General features: G+C 40.6%; 1 protein-coding gene across 1 annotated transcript in view; it reads right to left on the bottom strand.

The window, feature by feature from the left end:
• Nucleotides 1–2,558: 2,558 nt before the first annotated feature.
• Nucleotides 2,559–11,494, bottom strand: part of zdhhc9 (zDHHC palmitoyltransferase 9) — a gene marked incomplete at its 3' end in the record, with an annotated part of 17,107 nt that continues 8,171 nt past the window's right edge. The window contains exons 2-6 of the mRNA XM_010783346.1: nt 10,326–10,486; nt 5,669–5,827; nt 4,241–4,378; nt 3,285–3,333; nt 2,559–2,661 (exon numbers count right to left, since the gene is read on the bottom strand). Of these exons, the coding sequence (XP_010781648.1) occupies nt 2,559–2,661; nt 3,285–3,333; nt 4,241–4,378; nt 5,669–5,827; nt 10,326–10,486 (610 nt within the window). The remainder of the gene's footprint in view (nt 2,662–3,284; nt 3,334–4,240; nt 4,379–5,668; nt 5,828–10,325; nt 10,487–11,494) is intronic.

Below are 11,494 nucleotides of genomic sequence, written 5' to 3'. Positions count from 1 at the left end.
GGTGTGGGTGTGTGTGGTTACATGTTGTACAGTGTTAGGGTGTGTGGTGTTGGTACAGTGTGTAGGTGTGTGTGGTACAGTGTGTAGGTGTGTGTTGTACAGTGTGTAGGGTGTGTGTGGTACAGTGTAGGTGTGTGTGGTACAGTGTGTAGGTGTGTGTGTACAGTGTGTAGGTGTGTGGTACAGTGTGTAGGTGTGTGTGTTGTACAGTGTGTAGGTGTGTGTGTTGTACAGTGTGTAGGTGTGTGTGGTACAGTGTGTAGGTGTGTGTGTGTACAGTGTGTAGGTGTGTGTGGTGTGTGTGGTACAGTGTGTAGGTGTGTGTGGTACAGTGTGTAGGTGTGTGTGTGGTACAGTGTGTAGGTGTGTGTGTGGTACAGTGTGTAGGTGTGTGTGTGGTACAGTGTGTAGGTGTGTGTGTGGTACAGTGTGTAGGTGTGTGTGTTGTACAGTGTGTAGGTGTGTGTTTTACAGTGCGTAGATGCGGCGGACAGACAGGTCTCAGTTGAGTTGGTGTCCTCTGCTTACTTTTAAAGTTTGTAAATAAAACTTTTGGCCCGTAATTTCAATTCCCCATTTCAGCGACCAGAGAGGGGGGTCTGCATCTGTAGCCTGTTATTGTCTCATTATACCGCACTGTGAATGTATCAAAGTAAATATATAAGTCGTCATGAACACATCTGTCCATCAGACAGAGGGCTGCTGTGCCTCCTGTCATCATTAATGGACGTCTCTTTAAAATGACCCTCAGAGCAGAGGAGTTCTCATTTCTCTAACTGCCTGCTGCTTCCCCTCCTCTCTCCTCGGTTCCCTTCCTCGACTCCTCCGCTAGCATCTCCTGTGGGCGGGACTAAGACACGAGGATAGGAGTCGAGGAGGGGTATTAGAGAAATGAGAAACCTTCATAGTGTCTCCTTTAGCTGCAGTTATAAATACCCTGTTGTTTTGGTCGTGAATTTGTTTTCACATCTCTGTTTTCGTTCAATATGTATATATTTGCTTTACTGTATTTTATGTTAAAAGCCTTGTTTAACAACCAACAGTTTACTGGCACTTTTCCCCTTAGTGCTGTAAATGACCATGGTATGGTTGTCAAGGAAACAGCTCTGCAGTATACTATGTTTACACCTCTGTGATGTAGGTTTGTGAAGCCAGCTGCCGGATCACAACATTAACTCATGTATTCTTAAAACTGCACTTTATCTTCATTATGACTTTTATATAAATGACTTTAATGTGAATGTCTCTTTGAAATATCTGAGGAACAAAGATACTACTATTTTTATCTCACCTGTGATCGATTGGTGGGAAAGGACTTTGCTCAAACATGACGTTTATGGTACACCAATGAGTGATTTGACCCCTTGACAGGGGAGATAAAAATAACGCTGGCAACTCAGATGACCAACTATATACCAACCGGCACGATCTCAGTTCTCTCTTATTTACATCCGGCAACTTCAAGCTGCTTGGCTGAATCACAGAGCTATCGGATAGTTGTTTGACACAAAAATAAGAACTGTTCAGTTGCATTATCACCACCCTGGGCTGAAGAAGGATCGCCCAAATCAGGGTTTCCACACTTTCTTAAACATCAAATTCAAGGACTTTTCCAGTACTTTCCATCCCTGATTCTCTTATATTCAAGCACCCATGGCTGTAAGGTTTGGGACGTATAGAGTTATTTTAACACATAAAGCAACACTTTATCTTATTTACAACTGGCAACTTCCTGATTATTGGCTGAATCACAAATCTATCGGATTTATGTAAAAGTGCAAAATCCACCACAAAGTATTTTGGTGCTTCTAGCCAGATGTTTTGAAAATGTAAATGCATTTCTCTCTTTATATAAAAGTTGTTAGCAAGCAAGTAAAACCTTGAGTGTCTTCTTGCAATGTTTTATAAATCCTCTTAAACATCAAAATTAAGGACTTTTCCAGGTCTTTGCAGGCACGTCATCATATTTCAAACCCCCAACGCCGTCAAGTTTGAGACATGGAGAGTTTTCTTGACACAAAAGCAACACTTCATCCTTTAACTTATAACTAACATTATTATTTCTTAATTGAACAAGGACCACGCATAAAATGACATCATCTCTTAAGAGAAGAGATGACTCATGCCAGATTTGAGCTAATAGCTTATTTCCATCTGCAGTCCTTTCCCTGAAGAGAAAGGGGATAAAAAACGTAATCTGAAAGTAACTTAAGGTGTTGGATAAATGTTGTGCAGTAAAAATAAATATTTGAGACATATTGAAGAAGTTTGAAGTCACATAAAATGGAAATACTCAAGTACAAGTATCTAAAATATGTACCTAAATATAGCACTTGAGTAAATAGACTTACTTACATTCACTATCAATAATAATAATACGGAACAAAAACTAACCAAAGAATGAGTTGATGCTGTGGCTCCATGATATTTTGCATGAAGACAGGATGAAACAAAGTAGATGCAAAGTACAGCATGTGCGTCTTCGGGGTTATTTCAGATACAGATGGCAGAAGAGACAGCTTTAATCTTGCAGTAACATTGAGTTATGAATCACTTACGTCCTCGTTGGTGGTCTGGTTGAGAGAGATCAGGTAGGTGTGGAAGCCGGTCAGTCCCACCACCGACCACAAGGTGAAGAAACACACCAACACCTCCAGCACCGTGGGGAACAGTTAAGAAAAAAGCAACAGCTGTTTCCTGCCCGACACACGGTCACTGATTAAACAGCAGATGACGGCAGACAATTATGCAACATGAATAATGACAGAGGTTTTTTTTAAAGGAACAAAGGCAGGAAGCTTTTACATTTGAAAAAGACAAGAGAAATGGCCAGCTGGAATTTAGCTCTTATCCATATGGTCTGTTTAGTCATGCTGGCTGGGGTTATTTAAAATACAGTAAGAGCAGGGCAGAGTTAGTAATGTTAGCTTGAACTCTAATAGCAATAGGTTACTATTGAAGCTATTCACCAATAGATGGTCATGCTAAAAGATGGAGCTTATGTAGAAGTAGAAAAACATTTTTTGAATCCATGCATGCATTTTTGCTGCTGTGTTTTTGGTTTTTTAAAAAGGCCACGAAAGGACGTTACAAAAACTCTAAGCTTGACAGGCCTGCATAGCTATTATGTTAGTCTCACTGATCAGGGGTAGGTTTAGGAAACAGTAATAGTCAGGGTGTGATATTTGAAACAATCTGGATGTCTTTCCATTTCCTTTTCTAGGAAATCTGACAAACATCATCCACACAGCAGCTGTTTTTGTGACCAGAGCCTAAAAGGATATGTTCCAGGTGTTTCCTTCAAAGTGTTCAAAAAGCCTTTATCCACTGAACCTGTGAACAGAGCAAAACAGAGGGAAGTTAGGAAAAAAAGCTTTCAAAAAATTAAAATGCTTCCCTACTAATTTTTCCTCTACTGAAGAGCACAATATATATATCCTTTATTTAACCAGGTAAAAGACTCATTGAGATTAAAATCCCTTTTCCAAGAGTGACCTGGCCAAGAAGGGCAGGATGTACAAAGTTACAACAGACATGACAGGCAGACAAATACAGCTGTAAAACACAAATAAAACGGCACATTAGCCAGTCAATATGCGAAGTAAAACAAACTATTAAAAATCATTAAAAACTGGCAAAATTTAAAACGATTTTAGGACATACGAGCACTCACATCTACCAATGGTGTCGTGTTCTCTGTCCTTTAACATGGACCTGAATTCCCCCATAGTGATTCAATCTGAGCGTTTCAGCTCCTTCTGAACATTATTCCAAGCTGTGGGGGCAGCATTTTGAAAAGCTGTACTACCCAGTTTTGTTCTCACTGTAGGAACCAGCATCTGAATAAAATCTTGGAAGTGCAGGCCATAGACATATAGCACATAACTGCAGTATTAAGGTAACAGGCTCAGAGCTAATGATCCTGACTAGAAGCACTGTTTCCTCGTCTCTCTGTCGCCTCGCTGCCTGTTGGGTAGAACAAGGAAGCAGGAGACAGGTGAGGAAAGAGGAATCATGTCAGGTTGTCGCTTGCTTTCATGTCTCGCTGCAGGAAAAGCTGGTCTGAACGAGGTCATAGTTGCTGCTCATGTACTGTAAGACTCTGCAAAAACTCTGGAAGCTGCTAATGAGTTTGTGTCAAAGGTTGTTCTTCCTGTTTTACCACAATCTTTCTATTCATACTCTAATCTCATACATGTTTGTTCCTTCCTGTTGCACAAACGGCTGACAGGATACTCACGCATCACCACGTGGACGATGTCGAAGGTGAAGATGTAGATGGTGAGCAGGGAGAGCGACAGGGTGAACATGTAGAAGTATCGGTAGTTCCTCTTGCCCACACAGTTCCCTACCCATGGACAGTGGTGATCAAAACGGTCTGTAAAAAAAGGGGGTCTGTTTGAATAGGGAAATTGTACAGGAGCTGCAAAAACAACTTAGAAAACAGATACTTTTGGAAATCAATCGAGTGTTAAAAATACACCGGTATTTCAGTCAAAGAAAGCTTTGAGCAGCAGCTTCTGTAAACCTGCATTCTAAATATAGGGATCACTTCCTCTTGGCCTCTCCTCTTCTCTTATTTGGAGGAGAGCCAGATGAAAGCAGGACAGGGTCAAACGGACACAAGGATGGAGTTTCACAACAATATACAGTAAATATAGAGGCAGGAACACAAGACCTGGAGCAACTCGTAGATTCAAAAATAAAAGCATACTTTATATATTTAGAGAGAAGACGTTCCGTGCTGTCCTTCTTGTTTACATACTATATATATTATTTCCATAAATATTTGGTGAACATAACATGTTCAACTTAAATTTGATGCTAAAGTGACTAAAGTGAGAATTGTGTCTCTTTCAGTCTCTGCATCCCGAACTTCTGTTCTTACACAATGTTACTTTTCGTAGTACATAAGATATTACCGCAATAAAAGTAGTATTTTTCCCTCTTATGTCCTCCCATTGTTGATTTACAGATCTTACTGATGGACAGGAAGCATCGCCTAATTGCTAACGTCACAAACATTAACTGACATTATCTAGTTCCACTCATTACATAACTAATGTAATCATAACAAATNTGTGTGTGTGTGTGTGTGTGTGTGTGTGTGTGTGTGTGTGTGTGTGTGTGTGTGTGTGTGTCTACAGCAGGTGGACACAGATGAACCAGTGTTCACAATGACTGTGCACTTATTCCCTCACTGAGCCTCCACTGTCTCCTCTTATATCGACTTTGAGTCTACGCTGCCTTTAGACGCATTCCTCACTCATCAGCAGCCAAATCACTTCTATTCTGCCGAGTTGAGAGATGAGACAGCTGCACACACACACACACACACACACACACACACACACACACACACACACACACAAATTCAAAGCGCATTCCATAAAAAATACCACTTTGATCCAGCTTTCTAAAACTTTTGTTTAGTCCAAAAAGGTATTTATAAAGCTACGATTTCAAACCTTTTCATTATTGTGACAAACGTATGCAGAGAGGTAATTAAGAATAGGGCTTCAGAGATAATCCTCACATCACAAAGCTATTTTTCCCCACAGGAACTCACCTTTCTATTTCTGAAAAACTGAAATAAACCGATTTCAATGAGCTGTCTTCTCACTTTGTTCAGCCTTTGACAGCGGATCGGAGGACGTTTCTTTCTTACCGACGCAGTTGTCACAGATGCTGCAGTGAGAAGCTCGCGGAGGTCTGAAGATCTTGCAGGTGTAGCAGTACTTGAGCTTCACGATCTGGTTGTTGATCTGAACGTTGCGGATTCGAGGGGGGGGTCGCTGCCCCGCGGGGACGTTCCCATTAGCAGCCTCTGGGGAAACAAAGAAGAAAAAACATTCACAAGCAGGTGTTGGCAATCTTGATCACACAATGAACTGGAATGGCATTGGACGAGCAAAGACCTCCTCCACCAAGGCCAATGGTGCATTCAAATGCTCCACGCTTCAGGTGGTCCCATCTCCTAATGTGGGAAGTTGGGCTTTATCTGTTTTATTTGTTCTATGTACTATATATAGTCATGTTACACTGTTGGAAGAGCCTGTGACCTAAGTTTTTCATTGCCATATCTACACTGTAGCTAGTGTGCACATGACAATGAAGCCTTGAATCTTATGTGTTCATCAGCCTTAAGTTTAATGTAAAACAACATGGACGTGGAGACAACAAGAACATGTGTTGCTTTTTATTGCTCAAAGCGTTTAAACAACACTTTTATATATTTTCCAAGTTCTTTTTCTGAGTCGGGAACTCATTTTTTTATGATAATTCAGACCCAAAATGTGTGCAACCAGCACCACTTTCTTATCTACCAATGTTACCTAAGGTCAAGCATAATTTGTATATACTATAAATAGGTTCTTCATTGGTCAATGCCTCACCCCAAGACAAGGGTTTATGCAAATAGGGCCATTAGTTTTTCCATAATCATCTACACTGCTATTAAAAGTTTTTATCTCATGGTTATCTGCTACCTACAACAACACTACAAACTACGGCTGCTCAATTCATCGTATTTTAATCGCGATTACGATTATGGCTTGCAACGATTACGAAAACAGCGTAATCGAAATAAAACGATTATTTTTTTATTATTATTATTACTTTTTTTTTTTTTTGGGGTTTTTCAGTTGAATTATACTTAAAGTTCAGGGTAATCAACTGTTAAAAACATACTGTTCACATTTTTTTTCTCCAATTAATGGATGTTTGCAAAGTCAATGAATAATCGCATTTAATAATCGCAATTACAATTATTGACCCAAATAATCGAGATTATGATTTTTGCCATAATCGAGCAGCCCTACTACAAATTATGTCCTCAAAAGTCACAACTAAAATCTCTGAGAATATTTTCACAATAAATGAATAGGTCTTAAACAGGCAGTGAGAAATGTGTGATTCAGTGACAGGGACAAGAAAAAGAAGGGACGTAAATCTCCACAGCTGAACCTTGAGGGAGTCAGGGAACGACAGGATTGGCTCGATACAGTATTGATGATGCTGCATTTCTATGTAATCACTGCTGAGCTGTAAATATGATGTATTATTATCAACACTGTGACGCAGTGTCCGGCTCTGTTTGGGCCTCAGCTAACCTTCCTAACACTGACATATCTTGAGGTGAGTCATTTAGACCTTTCTGATTCAGTAGCACTGCAGGAGCTGAGTGCAGAGAGCTAATGACCAGAGGGCTGACACCTCTCCGGAGAGTTCTGTTAGAGAGAAATCCTCCATTACCACGCTGTATAGAGAAGCTGTGAATGTGCCGTTAATGGAAAAGAGCATTACGGAGAGCTCATTTGACTTTGTGGGGGTAAATTAAGAAAAGGAATGTGGCATTTGTGGAAATACATTATCAGGAATAAGAAAACGTGTTCAGAGATTAAAATAAACTAAAGTGTTTTGTTTATCATTTTTATATTACTGAATCCAAAAATCTGTATTGTAAATAAAAATGTGTTTGTATGCAAAGCTTCTATATATCTAGAGACATAAAGATGGTGAAAATGACTTGATCTGACGGCACAAACTGCTCAGCATCATGAATCTACTGAATGTGGGATTAGTGGCTTTCAGGATAAACCAGCGGAGAATAAACAAATGACTCATCACTCACGGGGGGATGATGCCACTCCCTCGGGCAGCAAAGCTCAGTCTGGTAGTGGTATTATATATTCCAAGAGGATGCTTCTCCTCCTATTAGCAACCCCCCCCTCCCCCCCAGGGACTTGTGTCTAACAGGCTTTTTCCATACCTGCCTTCAATACTGGCTGTTCGCTGTTAGCACGCCCACACACATCACAGCAAACAGATAACATAACACAGTGCAATTGAATCTGTGCACATTCTGGATATTAGGTGATTAAGAACCGGCTATTTTGAGAGATTTGCTGAGATGTGTTTGGTGGAATGTAATAATGGCCATTAGGTGCCTTTACCTGAATATAATTTCTTTTGACCGCTTCCCTGATTTAATATATATTTGGGTTTACTGGTGATTTAACAACAAAGTATATTTGTGGTTAAACCACCTTGGGCTCTTGGAACTTGTGATGGCCATATTATGATTTATATTTAAAAGACACAATTATTGGTGGAAGAAATAATGTAGAACTTGAGCAATGTATGCTCATCCAAAGTTTTGATGATGATGATGATATCTTACAAATAATATTGTTCTTTTCAATGTGTTTTCCTCACAAATATGACACAAGCATTCATGTTCCTGTTGTACAGAAACACGTTAGGCAACAATGTTTGTAGCTTTAGGAAAAGATTGCGGTTTGTAAAAGCGTCATTAAAGTACACAACCTAGGTACAAGATACGTTAAAATACGTCATTTCTGACTTGGTTTCACTCGGGACTTGACCAGGTCTCCATGATTAAAGCCCTGTGCTTTTTGACCCATCCATCCAGCCCAAAACAACCATAAGTTGCAGCTCTATTCACAATAATAATTCCTAGTGAGATTTCCTTACATGGCTGCATGCAGGAGCTGCACAGGTCATCACGGCCGCAGCTATGACCAGCGAACCATTGTCATGCTGCGAGTGGTATGAGTTAGGGCTGCTCAATTAATCGTATTTTAATCGCGATTACGATTATGGCTTGCAACGATTACGAAAACAACGTAATCGAAATAAAACGATTATTTTTGTATTATTGCTTTTTTTTTTTTTTTTTTTCAGTTGAATTATACTTAAAGTTCAGGGTAATCAACTGTTAAAAACATACTGTTCACATTTTTTTTCTCCAATAAATGGATGTTTGCAAAGTCAATGAATAATCGCATTTAATAATCGCAATTACAATTATTGACCCAAATAATCGAGATTATGATTTTTGCAATAATCGAGCAGCCCTAGTATGAGTCACAGCCATTATGAGAGGAGTGCTGCCAGATGAACATCCTCAGAGGACCGCCTGCCTCCGCCCTGCTTTTACACCCCCCCTCTGTCATGAGCCAGCCTCCACCCATGCCTCTCCACCGGAGTGAGAGCACGAGTGATGGCTGAAGGACACAGTGAATCTTTAACAGAGACGAAGAGTGAACATTGACCAGCCACACAGGCAGAAGGGGGGTTCCTCCAAACAGGAAGAGAGCATGGCCAACCCAGGGAGAAAATATGCACTGCGTTTAATTAGTTGTTTGTGTTTTTGTTTGCAAAGGCTTTGTTGTCAGTTTGATGCAGCGTATCGTTTGTGTTGTGTAATGAAACAACAGGATCCTTTGTAATGAATGTGTGTTAGACTCAGCTCTGCATCCACAGGGAGCACGGCCAACCTTCAGCAACATAAAGAATAACAAACATGGATAAACCAACAGGACTGAGGCTGTCTGCTCACTGCTTAACTAGCATATGAAGTATTTATGCCCCCAAAATACTTTCTCTTGAGCTACCTCCAACATCATTTAGACTAACAACCAAGAAAGAAAAGGTGATGTAACAGCAGCATGGACTCTAATACCTTAACATTTGAATGGATGTAGATAAAGGATTTGTGCCGCGTGGCTTTATCAGCACTGATTGTGAATAACAGCCGCTCAAGGTGAGGAGCAATCACAGAGGTGAGAACACACGCTACTTCAAACCTGGCAACACTCTGGATCTGAGCAGAAGGTGCATGAAGAACGATGATACTGAGCTGTTCTTCTATTATCATTATAAGCTGCAGATATTTCATTGCAAACATTAGAATATACGATTGTTATGTGCTCAAATGCATTCTTCAGATTAGCAGAGCCATTTTTACATTTCTTATTCTGGCAAAAGTCAAATAAATATTTCATGTCAAACTAATGGAATCACTCAGTTCACCAGCGAGTCCTCACTGCGTCTGCTGTTGATGTTGGGCAGGTAGTGTACAGTGAGTGTTTACTAAAAACAACTGCCTGCTCAAATGACAACGCTATTAGAGTGACCCAAAACAGCGATGTTGTAGCCAGACAGACAAACAATGAGCTGACACGTTATATATCTCCATGAAGCTGAGGGGAGCTGACCCATTTCACACTGACTTCATATTACATTTTAGTCATAAAATATTGATTAAAGCAACTTTAAATACATTTTCATCAAAGTACTGACACTATCACAACTCACACTTGATTATGTGAGTCTGCCACGCAGGAGGACTTGTTCAGAGGATGTTTTGAGGATTCAAATCTGATCAAATCACACCAACACAGGCTTATGAAGTCATGAGTGTTCAATATTAAGGATTGGAAGCCAAGTTTCGAGCAGAGTATTGGGGAGACAAGTGCTTTCTAGATTTGAGAGAATTCTGTAACTGTCTTTAAACTCACCAATCTCCATCTCAATGAATGTGGCTTCCTCTGGCAGAGCTCGTGGCAGCACCCCGGGGTCGCTGAAGCTCGTCCTCAGCAACATGGCGATGACGAAGAAGAAGAGCACGATGGCGAAAACTGGGACGGAAGGAGACAGATGGACGGCCAGGTACGGACATCTGAGGGAAAACAAAGAGGATGAAGAGCCGGTCAAAAAGCAGGTAAGGTTCCTCAGAAAGGTTAAGAGGGGAGGGGAGTATTTTATATAGCATACTATTAGAACAATGTATGTTTTTGATACCTCATTATTTGACCTTTTTGACTGTTGGTTGAACATTTTGCACCTTGGATTTGGGAATGTGATGGACATTTCTCCAACATTTGATAGACAAAAGAAAATAGTTGCATGTAATTGTTAGTTGTGTAATTTCCCACAAAATGATTATTCTTTGAAATGTCATGTGTTTGCATCACAGGAATACAGCCGATAAGAGAAGCTGTGGGGTTCATTATAAAAGCGGCCTGTGCAGGGAGGGCATGACACGACAACACACACATTCTGAACTGGTGTTGCGAGCACAAGGTCATGAACCACGAGAGCTGCCCTTTCTCCGAACCGTCCCGAAGTCATGGCCGTGAATAAACAACACCGTGTCGCACCCCCCTCACCTTCTGGAGAAACATTAGCATGTCCCCGTCAGCCCGGCCACTGAGACCCCAGCCAGCGGAGCTCCTGTTGCTCAGGGCGATAACAGATGAGCTGCAGAGGCTGCGGTATGGGCATGAAGTTATTAATAGTTAAACTGTGCGGCCTCATCTCCCTGCCAGGTGGATGGGATCGTATATTCATAATGCAACACTAATGCTGCTCTACAGGAGAGAAAGGTATTGTGCTACATCCTGTACAAGACTGACTTTTGTTCTGCACGTCATGCATGACACAGACTGCACACAGATGACACACCCTCTACTTTATTATATGCAAAGGAGGACCATATCAACTCTGTAATATTTGTAAAACTCTCTTCTGAAGAGTCATCAGGCTATATTACATTTACATGTTATCACCTTTTTCAAGCAGAAATCAAATCAATATTATGCTTTAATTATTCTTAAATGGTAATAAACTGACCATAATTGGGTACTGCCCTAAAGAGACTTTACCTTGGCCGTTAAGAACTTTTTAA

Source organism: Notothenia coriiceps, unplaced genomic scaffold, assembly GCF_000735185.1.
Source record: "Notothenia coriiceps isolate Sejong01 unplaced genomic scaffold, NC01 NC01_scaffold00025086, whole genome shotgun sequence".
Lineage (NCBI taxonomy): Eukaryota > Metazoa > Chordata > Actinopteri > Perciformes > Nototheniidae > Notothenia > Notothenia coriiceps.
The sequence above is the reverse complement of the archived record's forward strand: the minus strand, read 5'-3'. Positions and strand labels throughout refer to the sequence as shown.